This window comes from Patagioenas fasciata, chromosome 2, assembly GCF_037038585.1.
Source record: "Patagioenas fasciata isolate bPatFas1 chromosome 2, bPatFas1.hap1, whole genome shotgun sequence".
In the NCBI taxonomy this organism is placed as follows: domain Eukaryota; kingdom Metazoa; phylum Chordata; class Aves; order Columbiformes; family Columbidae; genus Patagioenas; species Patagioenas fasciata.
Genome location: NC_092521.1, coordinates 145353038 through 145377723, shown reverse-complemented (window position 1 = coordinate 145377723; position 24686 = coordinate 145353038). Strand labels below are relative to the sequence as shown.

The 24686-nt window shown below is 36.8% G+C and overlaps 1 protein-coding gene across 1 annotated transcript in view; it reads left to right on the top strand.

Moving 5' to 3' along the window:
• LOC136098863 (pituitary tumor-transforming gene 1 protein-interacting protein-like) overlaps positions 1 to 24396 on the top strand; it is a 28842-nt gene extending 4446 nt beyond the window's left edge. The window contains exons 2-7 of the mRNA XM_065832608.1: positions 876 to 928; positions 3763 to 3871; positions 7841 to 7949; positions 11464 to 11532; positions 16051 to 16097; positions 22811 to 24396. Coding sequence (XP_065688680.1) covers positions 876 to 928; positions 3763 to 3871; positions 7841 to 7949; positions 11464 to 11532; positions 16051 to 16097; positions 22811 to 22860 — 437 coding nt within the window. The 3' untranslated portion in view covers positions 22861 to 24396. The remainder of the gene's footprint in view (positions 1 to 875; positions 929 to 3762; positions 3872 to 7840; positions 7950 to 11463; positions 11533 to 16050; positions 16098 to 22810) is intronic.
• The last annotated feature ends 290 nt before the right edge of the window (positions 24397 to 24686 follow it).

The following is a 24686-nucleotide window of genomic DNA, read 5'->3' as shown; positions in this document are numbered from 1 at the left end:
ATTTGGAGATATTTTCCCCTCATATTTATATGATGTCAAAATAATCACAAGTTAGTTTCATTAAACAGTATTAATTATCATGGGAATTATCATGATAATTATAGTGGGAATTTTAGTTATTGGAAGAAAATCCAGGTTCACTCTAGGAGAGGAAACTCCACCTCATCTGTCAGGTAGTTCATCTCGGTCAAGATTGCGGCATATACATGGTCCCGTGGGCAACAAATTGTTTGTGTTGTGGATAAAAAAAGACTAGCCTGAAGACAACAAGCGTTCAGTACTTCTAAATGAAAGTAATAGCATTTGGCTGGAATCCTCTGAGAATGTGAACACTAGTAAATATTTTCTTAGGATAGAAGGTGTTTTTTAAAATCCAAAGAAAATATTAATTAACTCCTTGTGCATTACTTGGATTTTCAAGTATTTTTTAGTTGTAATTTAAAATCACGTTATTTGGACAGCTTTTTTTTTTTTTTTTCCAGACTTCCCCAGAAAAAGGGGATCAGCCTTTGCTAGGCTTCCAAAGCTGCAGAATGTGAAGTGTTATTTAAATAGAAGTGTAAATGTTCTAGAACTTCAGCAGAAACACAGGGAAGCTCTTGGGCTGCATTTCCTATGTTGGCCTTAGAGAAAGCAAATTGAAGTTACAGGTAAACTTAAATTGTTTTCCTGTTTCAGAGGTCAAACTTAACTAGTTTTTTATCTGTTTGCTACAATTCTCTTGAAGTGGAAATAATAAACTAATTGTTTCAATCAAAATTGTTTCTTTCGTGTAGAAGTATAAAAAAGAAAAGGCTAAATATTGTGTTAAATGCTTGACATTACTGAGTAAAAATAAATATATAACCTGTGTTTTGTGTTTTCTTTTTTTATAGCATGTTCAGAGTTTTCCCAGAGGTCCTGTGAAGAATGTCTAAAAAATGTTTCGGTAAGATTTTTAACATTCTTTTTTAATGAGAATTTTTTGTTTGTTTGTGTGTTGTTTTTTGTTTTTGTTTTGGGTTTTTGTTTGTTTGGGTTTGTTTGTTTGTTTTTTAATATGAAGTCAGATGGATGGGATTGGTTTGGCTGTTTGGTAGGAGTTTGATTTTGTTTTTAATGACAAATCTAGTCAAACTACCCTTAATAAGAGAAAGCCCCTGTTCTTGTTTAAATGGTGGAGTCAATGACGTGCTGCTTCCCCTCTGTCACATGGATGCATGCCAGTGTGCTTTCTCTTTGCCAGGGTTGTTCCATGATCTGATCACTGGGGGTATTTCCCTGCTTTGTCTGAGGAGGATGGGCAGGGTGAAATCCAGGGTTCCAGTTTCAGCATGAGCTCAGTGCTTCCACAGCACAGTTGGTGTTGCTGCTGGTTTAGACTTATCCTCATTTTACAAGCAACGCTAAGTTAAATTTCCGTCTTATACAAGGGGCTAGGTAAACTGAATCTTATGTGTTGAAAATGCCTTGTATTTCTCTTATGCTGAATAGGAGAACAGGGAAGTTAATGTGAATAAACTAGAAGAGTCTTTCCCTAGATTTGCACCAAACAATGCATTTAACTGAGGCAAACTGGGTCAGTACTTTGTATAATAGATGTTCAGACCTGTCACTGCTCCACTGACAGCATCAGGTCCTAAGTGTTTGAGACTACCAGGCTGGATCACTGTTCTGCTCACAAAGTGTTTAGATTTCTAATGACATTGCCATAAAGCAGACATTTAAAACAATACAATTTGTTTCTCTGTCCTTACTCAAAGTCTTTTTAGCTTCACAGTAAGGGTTGTGATAAGTATGCATAAGGTGTCTGTCCCTGCAGAGTAGAAGAAACACTCGTATAAAGTGAGAGATTGTAGTGACATCTGAAGCTAGAATTCAAGACAAAGAAATATTTCAGTTACTGCAAAACTTTTTCAGTAGGGGAAATTGAGAAATATCCAAATTTACCTGTTTTTTGCTTGTGTGTTTGGGTGTGTTGTTTGTTTTTGTTGTTGTTGGGTTTTTTGTGTTGTTGTTTTTTTTTTTGTTTGTTTGTTTGTTTTTTGTTTGTTTGTTAGTTTGTTTTTCTTTTAGTGGAAAAACTAGTTGCCATGCATTGATAAGATTATTGTGTGTTATCAGACCTGTATATTTGTTGTAATGAGCATGGCATTGCATAGAGAACTTTTCATCTTCAAAAGTATAAAGAAGCAGAAAATATGGATCATTAAAGATTAAATGTTCAACACTTAAAACTAGTGTGGCTGCCACTTCAAGTAGGTGCTGCTGCAGATAAATGAGCACAGTGTTTGTTAACCTGAGAGCTATGTGTTGACCTTATGAGAGAAATAAATCCTTTGTGTTTGTGCACTGAAGACATTAACAGTTATAGATACGTTATTTTCAGAATCTCTCAAACCAATGACAGTGTCCAGGCTTGTTTTGGTGACGGAATGATGGATGATTCAGGGCAACTGCTTCAATAGCATCAGTGTTAACCTTGAAGAGAGGAGTTTAGACTTGATTCAGATAGTTTGCACATTAAGAACAAAAAAAGGCTACATAACAAAGCCATTAGCATTTGTGTGAGCAATACAAAAGCAAAAGATTTCTGAAACTATTTAATTGATTCAGTAGAAAAAAACAGTTTGGGTCTTCATACTGATGATAATATGCATAGCAGCAGATAAAATTGAAAATTAAACATTTGGTGAATAGATAAAAACAATTCAAAAAAACCCCTAGAATGTAGTAATTTCTTGTAGTTCAACAGAATTATAGCTCAAAATGCTTGAATTTTGTTTATTGTCATTGTAATTGGGTTGGTTTTTTTTGGGTTGGTATTTAGAGTTGATGAATACCTGTTTTCTTGTGGTTTTTATCAGTAAGTTCTCAGTGATAATTTTATAGATATGCTGTTGCATCTAATCTTATTGTTTGATGTACCATATTGTAAGGAATAACGCATAAGGATTTGGTTTTAACTGTTGAATCCTGAAACTCAATTTACTTATTTCAAACAATAATGCTATTACTACAAGGTTGCCAGCTGTATGAAAATTTAAGAACTTTATCTGTTACCAGATAATATCTATCGGTTAATATCTTGAGAGAGTTTTCATGTTTCTGACTCCATATGACAGTCTGTAAGACAAAGTATGTGCCACAAATACTAGTTAATAGATAGGACTACATGTTAGAATTTGTGCGCATGGAGAATTTGCGTTCTGGAGAATTTTCCAAGGTCTGATTTTTAACTTCTGAGTAATCCACCAATACACTTCTCATCAGCTATGTATTTTTGTCATTCTTATCTTTGTCCTAATAACAAATGTACAGAATCTGAATTCTTGTGGAAAATAGATTTTAGGCAAGCTATGTATGAAAAAAAAGAGGAGCTAACAGCTACATGAAATTATATGGTCAATAAATATAGTTGTCCTTTTTGAAGGAAAGTTGGAGACAGTTACATGCATACACCTATTTGATTAAAGAGGAAGGTTTTGTATTTCTTGTCAATTTCAGTAATTCTAAACCTGAAGCCATTTTATCTTCTAGTACACAGAGTACCTCTATGTTCCCAAATATTTTCAGGCTAGTGTAAATATTTATTACCTTAAAGTACAAAATTCAGTTTAGGCTTATTTAGGAAATATATCAGGACTTCTGTAGGTTTCATACTAAAAGCACTTCCAATATATCTATACAGTACTCTACTCAACAATTGTCTGTGGAGAGGAGCACTAAGCTGTAAACAATTTTTCCAATTTTGAAGATGAATATTTTTTTTCTTTTGCACAGTGCCTTTGGTGTTACACCAACAACACTTGTATTGATTACCCTGTGAGAAGCATCCTTCCACCGTCTTCATTATGTGCACTCTCAAATGCTCGATGGGGAGTTTGCTGGAGTAGGTACTAATTTTACTTTTGCTATAGAGGATAATTTGAGTGTGATTAACGAAGACTCTAGCCCACTAGAGCTCTTTCCTGATAATTTATTTGGAGGAGTGGGGCAAGGAGGCAACGATTGCGATTTAGAACCATGATCCGTGATCTTCTGAACTTAAAAACCAGTCATTGTTAAGGGTCCTTTGCAAACAGCCAGTATAGTTATGCTGATCCAATGGCTTTAAAGTATTTAGGATGCAGTGAAGTTCTGTTGATGCTGAAGTTTAGACTGTGAATCGTGATGTTAGAATGTTATGAGTATTTTATGTACATAGTCAGGATTTACCTGCTGAATTGTACTTCTGAGGTACAAAGAAATAAGGTCGTTCCTTTTTGACAATGGGCAACCATTCTTACATTTTTTAAAACTTCTTAAAATGTTGGATGAAATGCCTGGATCCACAATTGTTATAATATGTTCTGGTGGCAGCAGTGGACCAGTACGACAGGAATGGAGCCACCTGAAATTTCTTGAATGCTGTTTTTCCTTAAGCAACTGAAAAAACAATGTGGCCTGTGGCAATGCAGTTAAGATTAAAAAGGAAGCTGTGGAGTGCCGCTGTAGTTTGTAGTGCTGCAACTTTTTTTCAGTTTCCTTTTGATTTGCATTTTGTATCATAAAATACAGTGCAGTGCATATGCTGCCATGGGGACAACATCTTTGGAGCTACTTTTGCAGTACTGTGTATACGAGTCTAAATTCAGAGTAGAGTGGAACAGAGAACAAATGAGATGTTGGAGAGCTTGTAATATGAAATGAGAGTACAACTTCAGTCCAGCACAGTGAAGACTTGCTGCTTTCTGTGTATTAGCTTGTGAACGCAAGGAAACTGAAGAAGAAATCAAGTGGGGATGAACTATCAGTGACTATGTTAACTGTAAGTTAAGAGAAAGTTATCACACTTAGAGTAGTGAGATTATGGAGTTGTCTTTAAATTAGAGTAGCAGAGGCAGAAGATTGCTATTCAAATGAAGCATACATGTTTTTGAACGCTACCACATCATATCCCTGAAAACTAAGGGACTGTGTTGGACAGTACAGGAGAACTTTACCAATTCTTTGTTCTTAGCAGAAGGGCTCTGTGCTTTGTTTTGTGAGAGAAAGCATTTATGCTTAGACTGTTGGAGTTTTTTAGAGCTACAGAGGATACTTTTCACTGATAAAGCATGCTTTTAAAGAAATTGGGCTTTCAATATTATAGTAGATGCTGTTACTATGAACTGTTAGGTAAACTTTTTTTTGGAAGTGTGGTAGGTTAACTCCTGCCAAAAGCTAAGTACTCACACAGCTGCTCATTCCCTCCTTCCCACTGGTCTCAGTGGGATGGGGGAAGAAAATAGTAAGATCAAGGAAGAAAACTCATGGACTGAGTTTAATAGGTGAGGGGGGATAATGGGAAGACAAGAACCACCCCGTCCCTCCCTCTATCCTGCAAAAACACAGAACCAAAACAAAATCCCCACAACCACAACAGAAAACCACAATCCACTTTTTTTTCCTTTACCTCAGGTTTTATGGCTGATCATGGCATTGTATGGTGTGGAATATCCCTTTGGCCATTTTGGGTTAGCTGTTCTGGTGGTGTCCCTTCTTGACCTCTCCATCTCTTGCCTGTCCCAGCCCTGCTCATCTGCTCACTGAAGGGAACAGAGTCGGGGAGAAAAAGGAGAAAATCTTGATGCTGTTCAAACCTGTTCAGCAACAGCCAAAACATTGGTGCATTATCAGTACAGTTTTAGCCAGAAATTCAAAATAGCATCATACCAGCTATCATGAAGAAAGTTAATTCCATCCCAGCTGTGTCCTTCTGCAGAGCAGTGATTACTGGTTTCTGCTGATACTGAGAGTGTTCTTAAGAGCTTACTTCTGCTATAGAAATGGCTTCTAGCTTGGGCACCATTTATGTTTCTAGATTGAATGTAGCTTAAACACAGAATGAAAGCTTTGTAGTGGAACACATTCTCAGGGAAGAAAAAAAAAAAACAACAAACAAAACAAAAAAACCCCACAAAACCAAAAACCCCCAAAGAAACGCAACACCAAAAAAACCCCAAACAAACAAAAACCCCCAGATATGCATTTTCTTAATAGATTTTTTTTTTGACGAATTATAGGCAGGAGAATGCCATGGGGATATATAGTCTTATTTGAGACTGTCCCCTTTGGACACAGCAAGAAAACTAATTACCTTGTGAGCGTGGTGGTGGTATTTTTCCTTTTTGCAAATAAAATTAAGAGATGAGTGTTGGCTCAGTGTTGCTGAAAGTGAAGGTGAATATTGTGGTTCTCAAAGTCAAAAACAAATTACTTGCTTCCAGTTTGAATTTTCATGGAATAAGACATGTTGACAGGTTATTAACCAGCAGTGAAGAAAAAATAACAGTATAGAAGCAATGTAATACCAAGTGGCTTAATTATATTATTTTTCTTGAATAACAAGCAAATGAAATAGATAGTGGAGACAGGAATGCAGGCTGAAAGCTGATGGTCTTTTTCTGCACTTTGTTAACAGGTTCAAAATATTTTTTGCTTCAGTTAAAGGACGTTTAAAAAAGTAAACAATACAATTCTAAAAAGTTAAACGGAGGTTAAATTGAGGTTTTTTTTTTTTTTTTTTTTACTTGACTGAAGGAGGTATATTGAATTGCTTGTGACTTGCAGAATGAGAAAGGTGGTATGGTGAAATGTTACTTTTAGAATTTACATGTTCAAGATTTACTTGTGTATTGTAACTAGAAACTATGTATTAATCTGGATTATAAACTGTACCCACTAAGTCACAACACACAAGCAAAAATATTTGCTGGGATCTAATCTTTGGGAAGATCTGCAAAGGATATGTATTGGCCAGATGTGAGTTGGTGACATCTATGGAGAAGCAACAGACTTTGGCTTGTGCATGTGATCAGAGAGGACAGACCCTCTGAACTTGCTAAATTTGACTGTCTTATCACCAGTACCCTGAAGCAGTAAAAAGTATATGTGCAGCTGCTTAGTGTAACTGCAACAGCATGGAGCTGCTGAATCTGGCAGGGTTCAGAGGGATTTATGTGGGAGAAAGGAGAAGAGACAACTTCCCTGCTCCCTCCCCTTATCACATGCTTTAAAATACAGTGTTGAGGGTATGTGTGGGTAGAGATGTTAATTTTATCATGTGTGTTGTTACAGTTTCCCTGAATGATTTATTGTTGGACTTGATGATCTTAAGGGTCTCTTCCAACCAAAATCATTCTATGAATTCATTTTGTCATTTAAATGACTCCTCAGAGTTGCGTCTATAGCTTTGCTGACATTGTAACTGTTTGATTTCTTCTTGGGCCTGGCTCTTTTCCAGACATTGCGTTTCTGATTTGCAGGCCTGTCCTGGTTTAGACCAGCTACAGTTTTCACGGTGTATGCTGTTAAAATAATGCCCCTCCCCAACCCCCCATTTTTGAATCACACTTCGAAAGTAGATGATGTCTCTCTTTGGACAGAAACAATTTAGGGAGTTTTATGGAGAGTTTTGTATTTGCTTCTTCAAATCCTCTATCTTATTTTGCTCATTCTCCAATTGCTGCATGTAATGGATGTACATTGATGCTGCAGCTATGTGACTTTTGTTTGTGCTGTGCATTGGCTAAGATTGTGATTGGGAAGACAAAACTGTGGAATCACATCAGTAGCTATGTCATATAAATTATTACAGGATGACTTTTAATAATTTGGTATATGTAAAGTGATTCTATTTAATGTATATTCAGTGTAGAGTATGCATAATAGCAAAATTCTAATGTGTTATGCTCAGTTTTAACTGAGGTGGTTGCACATCATTGTGTTTGGGTTTCTTTTATGCAGAGGTGAAAAAATGTGTGGGAAGGAGGGGACAAATTATCAGGAAGACATTAATGCTGGAATCTAACAATTTGATTATATTCCTATTTTTCAGTAAACTTTGAAGCTTTAATTATTGCCATAGCTGTAGTAGCTGGACTCATTCTGGTGTCTGTCACAGTCTGTTGCTGTTACTGCTGTTACTGCAGAAAGCGTTCCAGGAGGTAAATACACATATTTGTTTCTTTTACTATCTTTGACTGCTGGTCTTCCCCCCACCTACGATTTCTACTCTCCAATATACTATAAATCTTGATTTGGAAGCAATTTTGGTCACTTTAGTTTGTTTGAGAGACAACCGAAAAAAGAGATGTTTACTGACAGGCATGGCACTAGAAATTATGCTGGAATGACACTGAAATGATGTTATTAGTGGTAGCATCACAGGTATTTTCTTTAAGTAAGCTATTGCTTTACACTTCTACATTTTATACTTCCTCATTAAGATTGGACATGAACTATTTCAATGGCCAAATAAATACTTGTTGCTTGTCATAACAGAACAAATACTTATTTTAAGGCAAGCTTATGGTACAGAGAGAAGGCACCAGGTGGGTAACAAGTAACTGAACAGTAATGTCCTACTGTGCTTGGTATCCCTGCTTCAGAGTTTGTTGTAGGATGTGTCAGTAGATGGTCAATATCTAAGTGATTAGCTGTCTTTGCCAAGTCAACAAAATATTCTAAGATGATTTTTTTGCTCTAAGATACTAAGAGTGACTGACTTATTTTTCAAGTGAAGTAATACTGGAAAAATTAAGTGTTCTTTAGATCTTGGAGGATTTGTGAAACTTACCTTTTTCTACTGTCTTTCCTAATTGGCCCCCTTTGAAGGGAGGGAAGTAGTTAATGAGCAGCTAAAATAGGTAAGTTGGTGCTGCCATGTGATACAATCTGTGCTTATTCTCTAATGAAACACCTGGAAAACATTGCTTATTGGGACAGCACAATATACTTTCTTGCATTCACTGAAGCTTTAGAGTTCAGGTTTCTGGGCAGCGTAATTTTAGGTAGCTCTGTTCCATTGGTCCTTCAGTACTTCTCACGTGAATAAAATGTAGATCTTATTTCTTGATATGAAATAATCTCAATACTGTTTCAAGTACCTGTAATTCGTTGTTCTTGTTTGAGGGTTGTTTTTTTAAATGCATTTATGCAGCTGTACAGTGTTTAGTGCTGACCTCCAAACCAGAAATATCGTATATCTGTGGCTTTCAAAAAAGGAAAAAATTTTAAATAACGTGTCACTCCCTTCTTTTCCCTGAGGAAGATGGATGCACCTGTTCTGCTGGTAGACTGACCTACCAAATCTCTCCTAGTGCAAAATTTGATAACTCTTTAGCCCTGTGCTGATAAGTCCTGAAAATACATAGATCTGTTCTAGATTTTATGTAAGATCTGCCATCTTCCTCTGCACAAGAACCAAGTAGGCCCCCTGTGGCTGACATACCAACAAATAAAACTTGATTCCTGTGAAAAGAGAGATTTGTGCCAGACTTCAGTTTTAGTAGCTAAGTTGTCAATCAGTACTCTGACATCTAATCCTAAAAATGGAGGGTTAGTTGTGAGTCGTCTTACGCTAGAACTCCAAAGATGTCAAGCTTAATCTTCTGACACTCAGAGAATTGAAAGGTCTTGTCGGAGTTGGGTCCAGCTTGTTTTGGGAGGATTCAGAATGTATTATTACAGTGAAGCCTGATACATTACTGACTTTAAAGCCACTGATTCTCACTAGGAATTCTTTTGCTGTCTGCTTCTTCAGTTTGGGGACTTCTTTTCCACAAAAGAAACTTAAAAAAAAAATTAATTGGAAGAAGGAAAATTTGTAGAAATGTAATATTAAATCTGTTTTACTGACCACTTAGATGAAGTGCAACCTCATTTTGCAAAAGCATCAGTACTCTTTCTGGGAATTTTCAAGCTGTGGGTTTCAGTGTTTAAGAAGTCAGCACTTACCTTTTCCATAAACACAGAATACTTAGATGCGTTACTCTCCCAATCAGTGATAGAGCTGGCTCACCTGAGTCCCATCCCTACAACAGGAATCCTGGGACTATTGATGCATTGTTTCAGTTCATTATTTTTATCCTGTGTTTGGACTTTGAGGCTAGTTCCATGTACTTGAGATGTAACTATTCATGAAATTGTGTTAAATAGACTGTCCTGAGCTTGTTCAGTTTAACAACCACTTTTTAAAATTTCAGATTATCTGAATTCTGAATAAAAGCTCAATTCCTTCAAAGAGTCTAGAAATCAGAAAATATTTTATGCTGCATTTAGTTGTAGAGAAGAAATATGTTTTCTGAATCCTATACCAGTATTTTGATTTGGTGGGGTTGTATTTTTGCAACACCAGTGTGAAGTAAGACTACTGCATAGGTAAAAGACAATAAAGTAGCTTTACAGAAGGATGCCCAAGAATGGGAGTTTCTAGTCTTCCTGGGGAATTGATTAGTTTACAAAAGGGCCTAACATACCTTTCTAATAAAGGTGACCTGTTGCATGTGTTTCCTGCTGCTTAACTTCCCCAAGATTTTTTTAACTCTTTATGTGGAAACAAAAAGTAAGTACTAGAAAACTTGTATGTGAGCCATTACACAGGTTCTGAACTACTGGGTTGTATTTAAATGACTCAGATGTTCAAAGATGTGTATGGACTAATTGAGCAGATGGAGAAATTGAGTTCAGATTTCTAGTTCTAGTATCGGTGAATTTTATCTGTTAAAACATTTGACATGCTATAATTAACCACTGGATGTCACTCTTGCGTAACTTGTATGTTAATTGCTGTAGATGGTACTATCTGTCTATTAGCAGGTGTGTTAATGTTGTGAATATTCATATCAAACATCTTTAGTGCATTCAGTACTGAAAAATTATTAGCATCTGGAAAAGCATGGCAAGTGTCCTTCCACTAATCCTGAGGAATTGTCATTAATTCTGTCAGAAAAAATAAGAGACAAATAGTATTGTTTGGCACTTGCTTTAGAGTTTTACAAGTATTATATGGTCTATCTAATGGTTAAGTGAAGCAGAGCTTTCTCCAAGGCAGGTCACAAAGCCTAAGTGCATGCGTTCATCAGAGCATATCTGTACATGCACAGCTCAGATGTCCTGTGTGGGCTTAGCATTTCCCAGAATCATACAGCTGATACACTCAGGTACATCCTTGCTCATTCCACAACAGGGAAGGCAGCTGCCAAGACAGCTCATGCAGACAGCTTTCCTGGGGGCAACTTGAGATTGGATAGTGATGGTTGTTGGAAAGATAAATGGTTCTGGCATCGAAAGCTTATGAACCATCAATCTTCTTCTGGGAGGTAACAATGGACTTAACTGTGCATGTGCAGGATGCTTGTTCTAAGGTGGGGAAAACGGCAAGTAGGAGTCCTGCTTCTGGAACAGTCTGCAATCTGTTCCATAGACACTTTAAATGGTCTTGTGGAGTCTGAAGGACACATTACTACAGTGAGTGAAACATTTGGGTATTATAAAATCTGAAAGAGTAATCCTATAAATTTGTCAATTATACTTATTCAGCAATGAAATTTTATGTGGCTGTGAAGAAGTATCTCAGGTCAGACTATAAATCCCTTTTGAAAATAAGTGACTAAATAGTGATTGCCTAGCACTGAAACTGCTTTTTCTTCCACTTTCCTTTCCTCCTTATGTTTTTAGTACACCAGATGAAGAAGAGGAACAGCTAGCTAGGAAGAGAGAGGAACGAAGACTACAGTCTCTTCAGAGGTAAGTCTTAACGGCTTGATATATAGCTATATGCTTCCTGGTGATATAGGAGTATCCTACCCTTCTAAGGAATACACAGAGCACTAAACAAAGAGGCATTATGGAGTTAGGCCTGACAATGTCAGATTTTAACAAAAAGGGACTTACTGTGAGACTTGGAAATTTGATTAGGAGCCTGTATTTCCATAAATGAGCAGGGAATGTGTATGTTGCTCACTGTGGCAGCCAAGAGCAAACAGGAGGGCCGAGCCTGAAGTCTTGTCTTGTCTCTCCTGGGCTGATGCTTGTCTGTGGCATGGGTTAATGCCTAAGAGAGGCTGGGATTCAGAGGAAAGAACCACTTTTTGGATTCATTTGGTAACCATTTATTTTTCTTTTTAAATCTGTCTGGGAAAGGTAGGGAAATTGATAGTGAGATACTTGCTAGAATTTTGCTCAGGAAATGGAAGACTTTGGCTTAGATCTCATTTCCATCCTTTCTATTAAAACTGTGCCATGGTGTAGAAAGAAGTGCAAGAGTCAGCAGTGATACAGTGCTTTTCAGTGAAAAAAGCATTCCTTCAGATGCAGGTTTTTGTAGCTTAGTTCTCCAGTGACTCTTCATGGCTCGTACATTATTCTTTGGATAAACAATTTTTATAGGTAGGACCGTGATACCTAGTACAAGTCCATTGTATCTTTTGAATCATCCTTTCATGGTCTTTATTTTGGAGATTTACAGTGGATTAGCTTCAGCAAGCCAAGAGGAGAGTCCTAACCAAACTGAGGCTAGCCTTGGAGCTGTCATCTGTGGGTTTGGATCCCCATAGACTGACAAGGAAATTGATCCTAGGTTTGTCACGTCCTGGTTATGTTATCTAAATACTGAGCTGCTGAGTAATAGGTGGGCACCTTTACTGCCCAGCTGATGCCTGCAGTTTTCTCCTGAACTCAGATTCATTGTTAGTAGGAGCAGGGGCTGCAGGGAGTGAGACATACTTCCAGATAAGACTCCTTGTGGAGCTTTTGAAGACATTAAGTTTCTCTATTACTAATGTGCATGACAAGACAAGGTAGGTAGGCAAAAATGCTTGGTTTCTTCAAACGTTACATTTCTGACTGGTCACAAAAATGGGAGCCAATAGAGTTCTCTTACGGATGTACTTGGTGTTGCTCATGTCTCTGACAGGAGCTGTGAGAATTGCTTGTCTTAACTCCATGAAGATCTGTTTTCTGACTCTAAACTGCCAGGTTGTATAAGCAAGTACAGCAACTGTTTGCCCTGAACCTGACAATGGTTATAGCTCTGAAGTAGGTGTTGGGATATTAGGAAGCAAAATAGCTTTTGTTGTAATGGTCTAAATTGATGTGTCCTTTAGCTTTGTGCAAAATTCCTAAACTTGTTGGCAATTGAAAGAATTAGAATAGGATACAATGGGGATGTTTAACAAGAAAGACTTGTTCAGAGCTTGACTTAATATGAAACTTGAATGGTTAGTTTTGTTCTGAAATTTTAATTTTGTTTTAGAACTATTGAATACTAGCAGTTTAGTGTATTTTTTCTTTTGTGGGTACAGCCTTTCAGATCAGTTGGTAATAGAAGGACAAGCCTGAACTTCATTCTGTGTGTGTTAGGGAATGGTAAAAACAGAGTAAGGAGGGCCAATTGTATACTGTGTGATTAACATAAGCTTCAAGATAATTACAGCACCTAGCATTTTTTTGGCTTTTCAGGCACACAGTAAATGTCTGCTTTGTAAGTTGAAAATTTGTTTGTGTTAAAACTTGGTTTGTTACGAATACTTAGGAAGTGTCTTTTTGGAATACCTAAATGACTGCTAGAATGAGGAGTAGGGGTAATGATGCTGGCCCTCTGCTTGTCTTCAAAAGGAAGAAACTAGCTGTCGTTTTGCTTAGAAGGTTGACAGTCACTGGTGGAATGTAGAGTTTGCACTTAAAGTGAGGGGCAGTCAAAATCTGACCTCCAGATTTTCTTCTAAAAATACTGAAAGAAAACGGGTATGATATTGCATGGCTGTAGTCCTTTATTTGACTTCATGTCACCTCTAACATGAAAAATAATTTTAAAATACAGCATCAAGTAGTGAGTATTTTTGGTACACTTGTTTATTTATGGATTTATGTAATTTATAAACCATGATATATATGTTAGAAGTTGACAAACCCATGAAAAACCACGAGATCTTCTATGAGACAAACTGCCCAGTACAATTTGGTCATCTGTAATGGTAAGGGAGAGCAAGGGGGAGGGGACAGAAAAAGAAAAGATTGCAGATCACTTGTGAAGAACCAAGTATGGAAAATCATGACGTGAATTGTTAGTATCAGGAAAAATACCTTTTTGGCTTACAGTAGTGGGGGAAACTTGCATGAAGAGCCAAGAATTTTGCTTACAGAAGATGGAATAATAGCAGTAGCATTTGGAAACAGAGCCAACTCAGGAGACTGTAAAGTGACTTTGGTTGATCCTAATGTAAGATGTGAACGATACAGTAAAGCCACCTCTGGATGGCTGATTCAGTGAGTGCCTGTTCAGAACTGTGTCTGGTTCTTCTCAGTTGTTGTATACCTAAGCTTTATTTGCTTTATTTAGTCATGGGTGATATGGTATAGTCATGGCTGCCATCGAAGTTCTGGTGTTTCACCAATATTAATGGTTTTACCCATCAAACAGTATAAGAATTTTAGACTTTTTTTATAACCTGGGGATGTATTCTAAATTGTTTCTGAGGTTTAAGACGGTTTTGTGGGGTTTTTTTTGTTTGTCCCTTGCCTCTACCCCATTACTCTTCTTATGCAGATACTTAGTGCTTTTTGTATTTAGGACAGATTCAGAGTGACTGCTGAGGTACTGAGACTTCAGTTGAAACTGCAGCAGTCAGTGTCCATTATTTCAGACAGTATGCCAAACAGTGAAGAATATGCCATTACTACCACCACTTTAAAAAAAAAATGGTTTGAGGTCAAAATGTGTCGTGGAAAACTACACAGAAATAAGGACTGGTTTTATACAGGAGAAGGCTGCTTTAAGTGGAATCTCTCCATTCTCTTCCTGAGATCCCTTGCCTTAATGTCTTCTTCTTACCCAAAACAGAAAGCAGGAATCCTGTGGTCAGGTTACCCTTGGTGGGTAAACTTCTCTTCTTTTGGATCTCTTCAACCTCTCAGTCCTGACTTTGCTCCTCTACATGAATTTCATTTTGTCACCCTGATTCCTCAGTTCTTCCTCCTGCAGTGTGGCCACGTTGCTTTGTTTCTTGTGCTGCCTGGTCTGAATAATGGAAAGGGATATAAGGGAGGTGGGTGTCTCGGGAAATAGTAGTGGAAGGTTTTGAGTCAGTATCTCTTATTTCCTTTTCTCATCATGCTTTATCTGCATGTTTTCCAGAAGTGCAGTTGCAGGGAAGGAAAAGCCAGTTCAGCCCTTCAGCTCGGTAGGAAGCAGAATAATTGCTTCTGAGGACACAGAGAATCTGATTAGCAGTAGGAATTGTTTGGAGGTGGGATGTGCACAAGCCAGATGGGATCTTTGGTGAATTAAGCTGTCAGTGCTTAACAGCTTTCTGCTGAATATGTGCAAATTAGAATTGGACCGACTCATCTAACTGGGTTGAATTTTGATGGGGCAACAAAGTGTCTTTTTTTGTTAGTCTTTGTTTTGCGAAATGATATATCCTTTCCTCAAAATAAATAGATCATGGATCATCCTAGTGAAACAATTGTGTAGGAGATTTTTTTGTTTTTAAACTGAGCAAAATAGATATTTTCTTCGCAATACAGGAAAATTATTTGAGGAATGATGGAATAATTTGCATTTAAACTTTATTTTTTCCCCTTCACCTTTGCAAAGGGGAAGAGAAGAAGGGGAATAAATTGATTTGTCAGATACTTGGTTTATGTGAATAATTAAAGTTTGGCAATATTAGAGAGAGTCTGTTTTCAAGACAGTTTTCATGTGTTATGATTAGACAATATAACTAGAGGCATTTGATTTTTATATAGCACAGTATTTGAAGTTATCCTCTGCATGGATGCCATGCTGAATTTTAGAAATTAATTGGTTTCACTTATACTTGCTGTACTGCTTAAACAAAACATTAATACTACTTTTATATTTTGAAAGTTATTATATTGAATTAGGATTCTGAAGCATGCTATAGAGCTAAATTTTACAATTATGTTTCCTGCTGTAAATCATTAGGGAGTCTTCAAATAAATACCTCAGTGTGTGTGTACATATATATCGACACATGGCTTGTATCTAGGAAAAACACAAGACATATTTGCAAGCATAAAGAAAAATATTGTGTTGACATAATTGATTAGTGAAAAGTTATAGGGAATCTTAGATACATAATGTGTATACAGAAAGACAAGATATATAACTAAATGTGATTTTTTGGGTAACTTGTAATTGTGTACTAATTTAAAGTGCTATTGTCTCTTTCACATGTAGTTATCACATTTTGCTTACAGCTCAAAAAAGGCTTAATATTCTTATGCCTTTATTTGTTGTAGGAAACATGAAAGAAAACTGAAGCATGATGAAATACGCAAGAAATATGGTAGGTGGTAATGTTATTTTGATATGCAGTATCTAAATTGATTGCTTTTTCTTAACTAGTATTAAAATTCACAGCAGAAACAAGCTGCTTTATGAGTAACAGAAGTAATCAAGCCCAGTTTCCTACTGATGTGTCTGTCACCTGAACACCTGATCTCATAATTATGTTCCTGTTATCTTTCTGCACTGACTCTCTCACTGGGCGAGACACAATGTACTGGGTGGTGTGTTTGCTTGGGGTGGGCATTTAAATATGTAAATTAAAATAAGTAGTTCTTTCTGGCTCTTCTGAAGTAAGAGCACTGATTTTGTTGTTTTGATTTTGAGGGTTTTTTTGTGTGTGTTTTGTTGTTGTGGTGGTTTTGGTGTGGGATATGTGTGTCTTTTCTCTTTGTTCCTGAATTTGATAAACAAGTCTAGTTGAAATGGGCTAGTAGACTCACGGTTACTGAAAAAGGGTAGACTAATCTTATAGCAGATAGCAAACTTTTAAAATGAAGTTTGAAAGAGAAGGATGGAGGATGCAGCCTAATGTATGGATTAAAATTGTTCTCTTTTCTTTGTTTTTAAGTTGAGCTGTGGTCCAGTAGGAGAAGCATATCGCAACACTAGGGCCTGCTGTGTTGTATGGGAGGTTCTTATTATCTAGGATTGTCAGTGCTTGCACTTTTGATTTGATTTATTCATAGGGTTAATAGTACTGTGTATTCAGAGACAGATATGCTAAAACTGTTCTGCACTTTTTATTATGCAAATTGCACTAATGTCAGAGAAGGTGATTCTAGGGGTCTGAACAGTCACTCAAAACTGTTAATTTTCATCCTCTTGTTAAACTGATTGGCAGAGTCTGGGAATGTCTTCACGAATTTTCAGCCTGCCCTTTGGCTGATGCAGCAGTGATACAAACTATCTCTATAGGGAATTCTCTGCCTGGGGAACATTTGCACAAGTGTGCTCCTTTGCTGGAGTAGAGGAAAAACTCACTGTGAAGCTTGAGCTGTAAGAAGAAGAGTGTTGTTTGACAAAAATTACTTCTAGATTCTACATCAGTCATGAACTTCAGTCCTGTGATAGGATAATTGACCTTGTATCCTTACCACAATTTGGTTTCAAGAGGTTGGTTTGAGTGGTGGACAACAGTAGTCCAGAATAAAAAAAATTCAAACAACATAAAACACAACACACTTTTTGTTTGTTTCTCTGCAGAAGAGACCTTGATGGCAATCTCAACAAATTTGAATTGCTGGGATAGATCTGGTGAAGAACTTAAGAGAATGGCTATGTCTCCATAATAACATGCAGCACTGCACAGATACACATGTAACTTTGAATCTCCTTGAGGCAGTGCAGCTACCAGGAGCAAACAAGGTCCTGAATTCAGTATAGCAGTTGCTGTATGAAAGCACTGTGTTGTGATTAAGTGGTGTTTCAAAAGGCTGTGTTCTTTGTGTTCTTTATGTTCTGCTTGTGAAACTAGTTCAGTCGTCTCTGGACGGTTCTACATTTTAGTGAAGACACTTCTCTTTCCTGAGTGCTTAACTTTCAGACCTTTGCAGAGTGCTTTGTTGGATCTTGTTTGAGTACTTGAGTTTCCAGAGGAATGTAACTGTGATTCTGTGTCTCTGGAATACATACACCAAATTCAACAAATCTTGCTTATAGCTGTAGTCTGCACATAGTCATGAGAGGTAGTGTCACTTCACCTTCACTTGAAGCATTTTAGTTTGTCAGTGACTGAATTAGAAATAAGTTCATACATTCATTGTGTTAGAAGAAGGCATAACTGCTTATAAGGGGTCAGGCACATTCAAAGATCATAATTCAACTATAAAACTTAAATTTCAATAGCAAACTTTATATAGAGGTTTAGCTATTGACATTTTCTTTATTGCATATTCAAAGATTAATTTATATTGTCAGATACATCAATTTGAGACCTGGTTTCTCATAATTCTTTTTTATCCTAAAGTAAAACCTATCTCTTACTTGAATAGTTGGCACATACTGGAAGGATGTATATAACTAAGGCAAAATGAAAGAAAATATATATACATTCTGAAATTCCCAAATATTATTGCTGATGTTTATATAGTTTACATTCTGGTAACATACAGATAAATGGATCTTCTGTCTTCATTTTTCACTGTATAGCAAATACATATGTTAGCATATTAAACATAATATAATAAAAATTGCTGCAAATAATTATGGAGACACTAGATTATTTTACACTTTTAAGCACTGCAGAGAGGATTCTCAGTTAAGTAGACATGAATGAGTGGCAGGATGACAATGACTTTGTTAACCTGACTCTGTAGATTATGATGATCACGCCTGAAATTTCAGTATTTGGTTGGCTTTGAGGGAATGCCTTTTTCCATTTCATCCACCAGCTTTCCTTACCCCATTTAAATGGTAATTACACATTTATAATGCATTGCAGGTGTCACTCTAGCCACAGTCCTTTGGGAGCATTGGAAGCCATAGAGAGCTTTAGCAACCATGAATACACACTTGGAACTGTTTCTTTGTTGCACAATTTGACAGTATTTTTCATTTGCTCACATATGTGAATGCAATATGATTACACAAATTATATGTTGACTGTTAGAAAACTTTAAAGTAGAATTCAGAATACTTCTACAGCTTGTATGGTATACAAAGGAACTACAATTTACTTGCTGCTGAATTTGCTGCTATTGTATGATCAGTAAGAAGCTGCTTTATTATTTATTTATTTATGTCAGGATTTTGTCTGGTATTAGTGCAAGGATTCTATCTCTTCATTTTTACAAAATTACTGCCTTTCATGATTTTGGACTTCCATACCACTTGCTTCAGTTCTGCAAAGGTTTTGATCAGCTATTTTAATGATATGTAATCCTATCTCCTTTATTATGTGAGATGTTGATTTTTATATTCAGTAGTTTGTCACAGTAGATGTTCCTTCTGTTCAAGATAGAGAATCTATTTTGACCTTCTTTAGTGTTCTGAATGCAAAGCAGGGAAACGTTTTATTGCTATGCACTTAAAGCTATTTAGTTTGTATGTTAAGAGTAGAGTTGTTAATCTGAGGGTTAAAGATAAAAAGTGTAATAAGGGATGAAGACATAGCAACTAATTCATTTTTTTGCAGCATGTACAATGTCTTGTAAGTATTTGACTTTCTAATTGTTTTTGGACAGTGCTGACGTGATGAGAGTCAAATCTCAATGACTGAGAAGCTGCATAGTTAGCATAGTATATATTATAAATATGCTAGAAAGAGGTATTAATTTCATGCAATTGCTTTGTCATTTCACACGTTAGGAGGCCTCATTACTTCATACAAGCTAATGAAAGATACTTGACTACTATACCTTTAAAATTCAAGTGTTTCTAAAATACTGCTAAGTAGATCAAATATTTACCTCAAAATGAAGGTAAATAGAAGTAAGATGTTAGAAATTCTTGTAAGTGTCCTATGTGTCAATATTCAAGTTCAACAGTAACATGTAATGGACTTACTGCAAACAAGACTCCTGAGCCTGCAAACATCTAGCTTCTCTGAACCTGTAAAGGTAAATTACAAGTTGGGTAGTTGCTCTCATGTAAAATGGGAAACAGTCAAGAGAGACAACTCATGTCTGATTCAAGGCAGCACATGAGCTTTAGTTGAACCAGACATGCTATTTAATTAGCACAGACTTGCAGCTCCTCTTGAGTGTCATAGTGAAGAGCAGCTGTGGCAGCTGACAGGAGCTTTTTGTCATGATTCTTTTTTTCATGTCTCTCTAGATTGTTTTTGTCCACTTACTGGAGCCTGATACAACTTCAGTAAGAATTGTTGCAAGTGATGAGCTGCTGTCTCCCTCCTCTCACTTAATATAATCTTATGATGTACTTAGAATGCTGAGGATAAAAGAAATTTAAGGCCTGGATGCAGATTTGAGAGCAAGGTTTATCAGATATTGTAACCTCTGTGGCTATCCTCATTTGGAAGGAGGGCTTGCCATTTCTCTTGGAGTACTTTCTTTACTGGGAGATGAATTTCTGGAGTTCTGTTCCGTTCAGTATTGTGCAATAAAATGGATCAGAACTTTAAGTTACAACATACTAATGTCTGGTGGTAATTTTATGTATTTGTTAGGCATAATCAGTAATATTAAAGCAAGTACTACTGGGAGTGGCGTTTGCAGTAATGAGTAAAAATTATGCATTCACTTGAAAAATGGGGACTAGTTATCTAAGATGGCTTTTGGCTGAGTTTTGGTGGAGGGGCAGATAAGTATATTTGCTCCTCAGAGAGGTATAGGAAAAGTTTATCAGGAGACTTATATCATACTCTGATTAATTTGAAATGGGCACTGCTGGATGTAGAGCATAATTTCCATTGGTTTTCAGCTGTTTAAACTGTAAGAAAAATGTCTAGAGTTTTACAGTGCTACTTTCTGAGCTATGAAGTGTCAAGTCTGTGTCATGAATGAAACACAAGAAAGACATAATAAGCGCTTGTCAGACTGTATAGAGAGAAATATGCAAACTAAGATAATTTTGTCAGGGAATCTGATCCACCTCCTGCCAATTTGTGGAGAATTTTTTGAAGTTTGGTGCTTTGATTTCTAAGTGGAACTTAATGAGTGCAGGGAGTTTAACGTTTTTATTACAATTGACATTGCATAATTTCTGGTGCTTTTGATTTTCTGTAAATGTTGTGTTAGATGCATTTTGTATTTGGAAGGGCTGAAATCTGCAAGTCCTGCAAAAATTTTGGAAATTGGACTACTCAGTTGTCTTTTGGGTAACAAAATATGTAAGGATCCATAGATTCTAGCTGCCAAAGTATTAGTATGTCTGGAGGGAGGAGGAATTGGTGGTTTTCTGGAAATAAAATACGTGTTTCTCCTCTCTGTTTGGGTTGGGATTACATTAACGCAGGACTGTTACCTGAAAGTGCTTAATAGTAGACCAAGGGTAAGAGCTCTTTATTGGGTAGTAGCTTACTTGTCAGCTAGATTAGACTCAACAGATATTACAGTTTTTGTTTAAATGCATGGAAGGTAAGATTAAAATTTGAGAATAACTGCTTTCTAAAAGTTTAAAAAATATACAAATTTCAGGAACTTAAAATATTGTAGATAATTCTTGACAATGCTGTTATCTAACCATATTCTTATTGCACAAATGGTTAAAAGCTTATTTTTTTAAAGCAATTACAGAAAGGGGTAGTAATTTGATGCAAGGTTCTATACCAGGTAAATAGACTGTATTTCATGTTACCTGGCTGGAACTTTATAAATATGACTGGCTTGCCCATAAGTAAGGGCCATAATGTATGAGGGCTGGTTTTGATTTTAACTTTTTACAAAATTACTGCTTGTAATCATGTCAATTTCAGTAATTATAGGATTTTTTTTCTTACTTATTTCTTAATATTTGCTGTTTCTTATCAGGCAGTTGCAGTTACTGATACAATAATCAGCACTAAGCAGTTGTGCTTCTTGATTGACATCTTAAAATTATGTGGCAGTTCAAAAGAAGTGCAACTACTGCAGCAAGGTAGACAAAAGTACAGGCTGCTTTCAGTGCCATCAGCTTTTAGCTTTCTGGCAGAACAGTGAGTGTACAATATCTGTGTGCAGGTGCATGTGGAACAGAGCTGTGTGGTATGAAGAGGTCTGAGGGGAGTTCTTACAAGGTTTGAGTGGGCAGTGTAATCTTTCTCTTCCACTGTTGCGAAGCTGAACATGTGTATGGAGGTTGTCTGGCTTAGCTGCCTTCTCTCTCTGTGTCCGAAACAAATGAGCTAGAGAAGGGTCCAGGCTTGCCAGACATCAGTATAAAAATCTTGGTAGAAAAGAGAGCAGTAATGTTTCTGTTCTTTCACAACAAAAGATCAAGCTATAGACTCCCATGGGACTCCTTTATTTTCAGCATGCACTTCTGCCTAGCCCAAATCTGGTGTGTGGTTTGCAGTCTCTTTGAAATAATTGCTATATGGAACAGTGATTGCTCAACCAGCCCTTACAGAAGATGTTATGCACATCCATACACTTGGTGTAATTGGATGGCTTTGCAATGTGTTCTGTGACAGAATTCTGGTAAAAATAATTGGGAAACTTCATAATGGAAACATGCTGCAGCCTGGGTTATGTGATGCTCTTGTTCTGGTCCTCAGAGATTTTAGTACATGTAGAAGTGATCTTCATTTGCTCTTGGAGATTGTCTTGCTGCAGAAATGCTGTGAGTGACTGAATGTGACAGATGATTCTGAATAATCAAAGTAGAACTAAATCAAAATAGCAGCATCTTACATTTTGAAAGGATGATGATCTTATAGTAACTTGAATTTATAAACCGACCAGTTTGAATCTGTTCTTCTGAGCCATCTCTGTGCTTAGATTCTTGTAGATTTGACTCTCCTGTAAATGCATTTTGTAGGGTATACCTCACAAATGAGAATGCTTTTTCCATAAGAATTTTTCATAGAAAAATGTTCTCTGTGAAATAATGAAATACCTATTCATGATAATAGTCTGAGAAATAAGAGTACTTAAGAACACTTTGAAATTATTATTATGCTTGAGTGTTTGAGTAATAGAGGAACTATTGCAAGAAAAGAAGTGCCTTTTGGTTCTGTTATTTGGAGTATCTATTAAAGTAAGGTCACTATTTCAAGGTGTTTATATAATACTGGTGAGAAAATGGTAAATGCGGTCCTGTTTTGTTTTGCAGGTCTTCTCCAGGATTCTGATAATCCATACAGCAGATTTGAGAATGAATAAAGCTGAGCACCTTCCACTAGAGCTGTAACTGCAGAATACAGAAAGATTGTTTTCATTTGCCTTTTGGGCTCTTTTCTGCAAAGGTTTTTGTTTTCCTGTCTGTAAAACTAGGGGTAGATAAAGAGTTCATGAAATATATATTTCTATCATCTACGTATATAGAAGTAATTTTTTTATAAATGCTTTTGGTTGTTGAAATGGTTTCTGTATTTTATGGTGACATTTAATTGTGAAATAGTATCTTTCCTTATCTTGAAACTGTGTTTCTTTACTTGATGTAGATGACTTGTAGTTGCAATCATGTGTTTGAATTCGGTCTTAACTGAATAAGAAATCTTAAAGTTTTTTCCTTGCTTTATATTTGTTTGATAAAAATAAAAGGCAACAGGGAAGCACAGCTTCACACAGCAGAAGTAGCTGATGTTGGTATTGATGAGAAAATACACCAGGCCTATTCTTATGTACTACCATAGTAAGAACTGGGTGGAAAAAGATCTTCAAGAGTGTAATGTCTGAGGATTGAGGGGAGCATACTTGTCTTTGAATAATTCAGCTCAGTTGTGGAAATGTTAAGGTGTACTTTGGATGTATCACTGATGTGAGAAAGAAATTACTTCTGTTTGCAAATTGGAAGAAGTCGTTCTTGAAGTAAATGTAGTTTGTTGCCTACATTTAAGAAGAAACATCAGCTTGTGTGAACACTTTATTCTGGTAAGCTTAACGTATAATTAACAAAAAAAAAGATCCTTCAGTTTACCAGGGTTGACCCTGGCCAGCAGCTCAGCACCACCCAGCTGTTCCCTCCCTCCCTGCAGTGGGAGGGGGGGGCAGAATGGGAACAGCAAAAGTGAGAACTCTTGGATGTGGGGATCAAGACAGTTTAATAAGTGAAGAAAAAGATGGTAGGGGGAAAAAGTGATGCATAGGCAGTGGCCACCCCCCAGGAGCAGACCTCTGCCCACCCTCTTCTCAGTTTTTGTTGCTGAGCATGATGTTGTATGGCCTGGAGTATTTCTTTGGTCCATTCTGGCAAGCTGTCCCAACTGTGAACCCTCCCGGCATCTTGCCCACCCTTGGCCTACTTGCTAAAGTGGGTGGAGTGGGGAGAGATGAAACCTTGGGGCTGTGCAAGCACTGCAGCGAGAGCCAAAGCAGGGGTGTGTTACCAGCACAGACACAAAGCCAAAGTGAAGCACCATTTGGGCTGCTGTGAAGAGAGTTACCTCCATCTCATCCAACCCCAGTACAGTAAGAAAGCAGTATTTTTTTTTAAACTTTGATTGTTCTTTTGATATTTCTATAATGTGATTTATTTCCTCTGTCTTTTCATAGCAGTGTTTCATGAAGCATTTTTACTAGCTTACCAGTATGATGCAACAAGCAAAGAGCTCTTCCTGCTAGTCTCATGCAAGTACCCATTTATTCTGTACAGTTTAAATAACTTCCATTGCTGTATATTATCCAGTAAACCAATGTATAATATTGAAGATGTTTGTTATTTTTATCAATGCTCCTAAAATAAACACTTTAATTTGGTTCTGTTGTTCTGTATACTTTTAGATTAACTTGGTTTAAAAGAAGTGATCAGTTATGAGTTTGGGAGAAGGGAAAGGATGCATTTTTGCTTTTGCTGTTTTTCTGACAGAGGAATAACATCTTAACAGCACATAGGTGTGGTGGGAATTAAATCTTGCCTGTGGGTTATGAGGTGGATTGCCATTTCTTCCAGAGCCAAAGAACCTGCCTCTGCTTTGGCTTTAGTAAGTCAGTGCTGATTTTGGTACAGTGTTCCCTTCCATTCTTTCACTGGATATACCTCTGTGAAC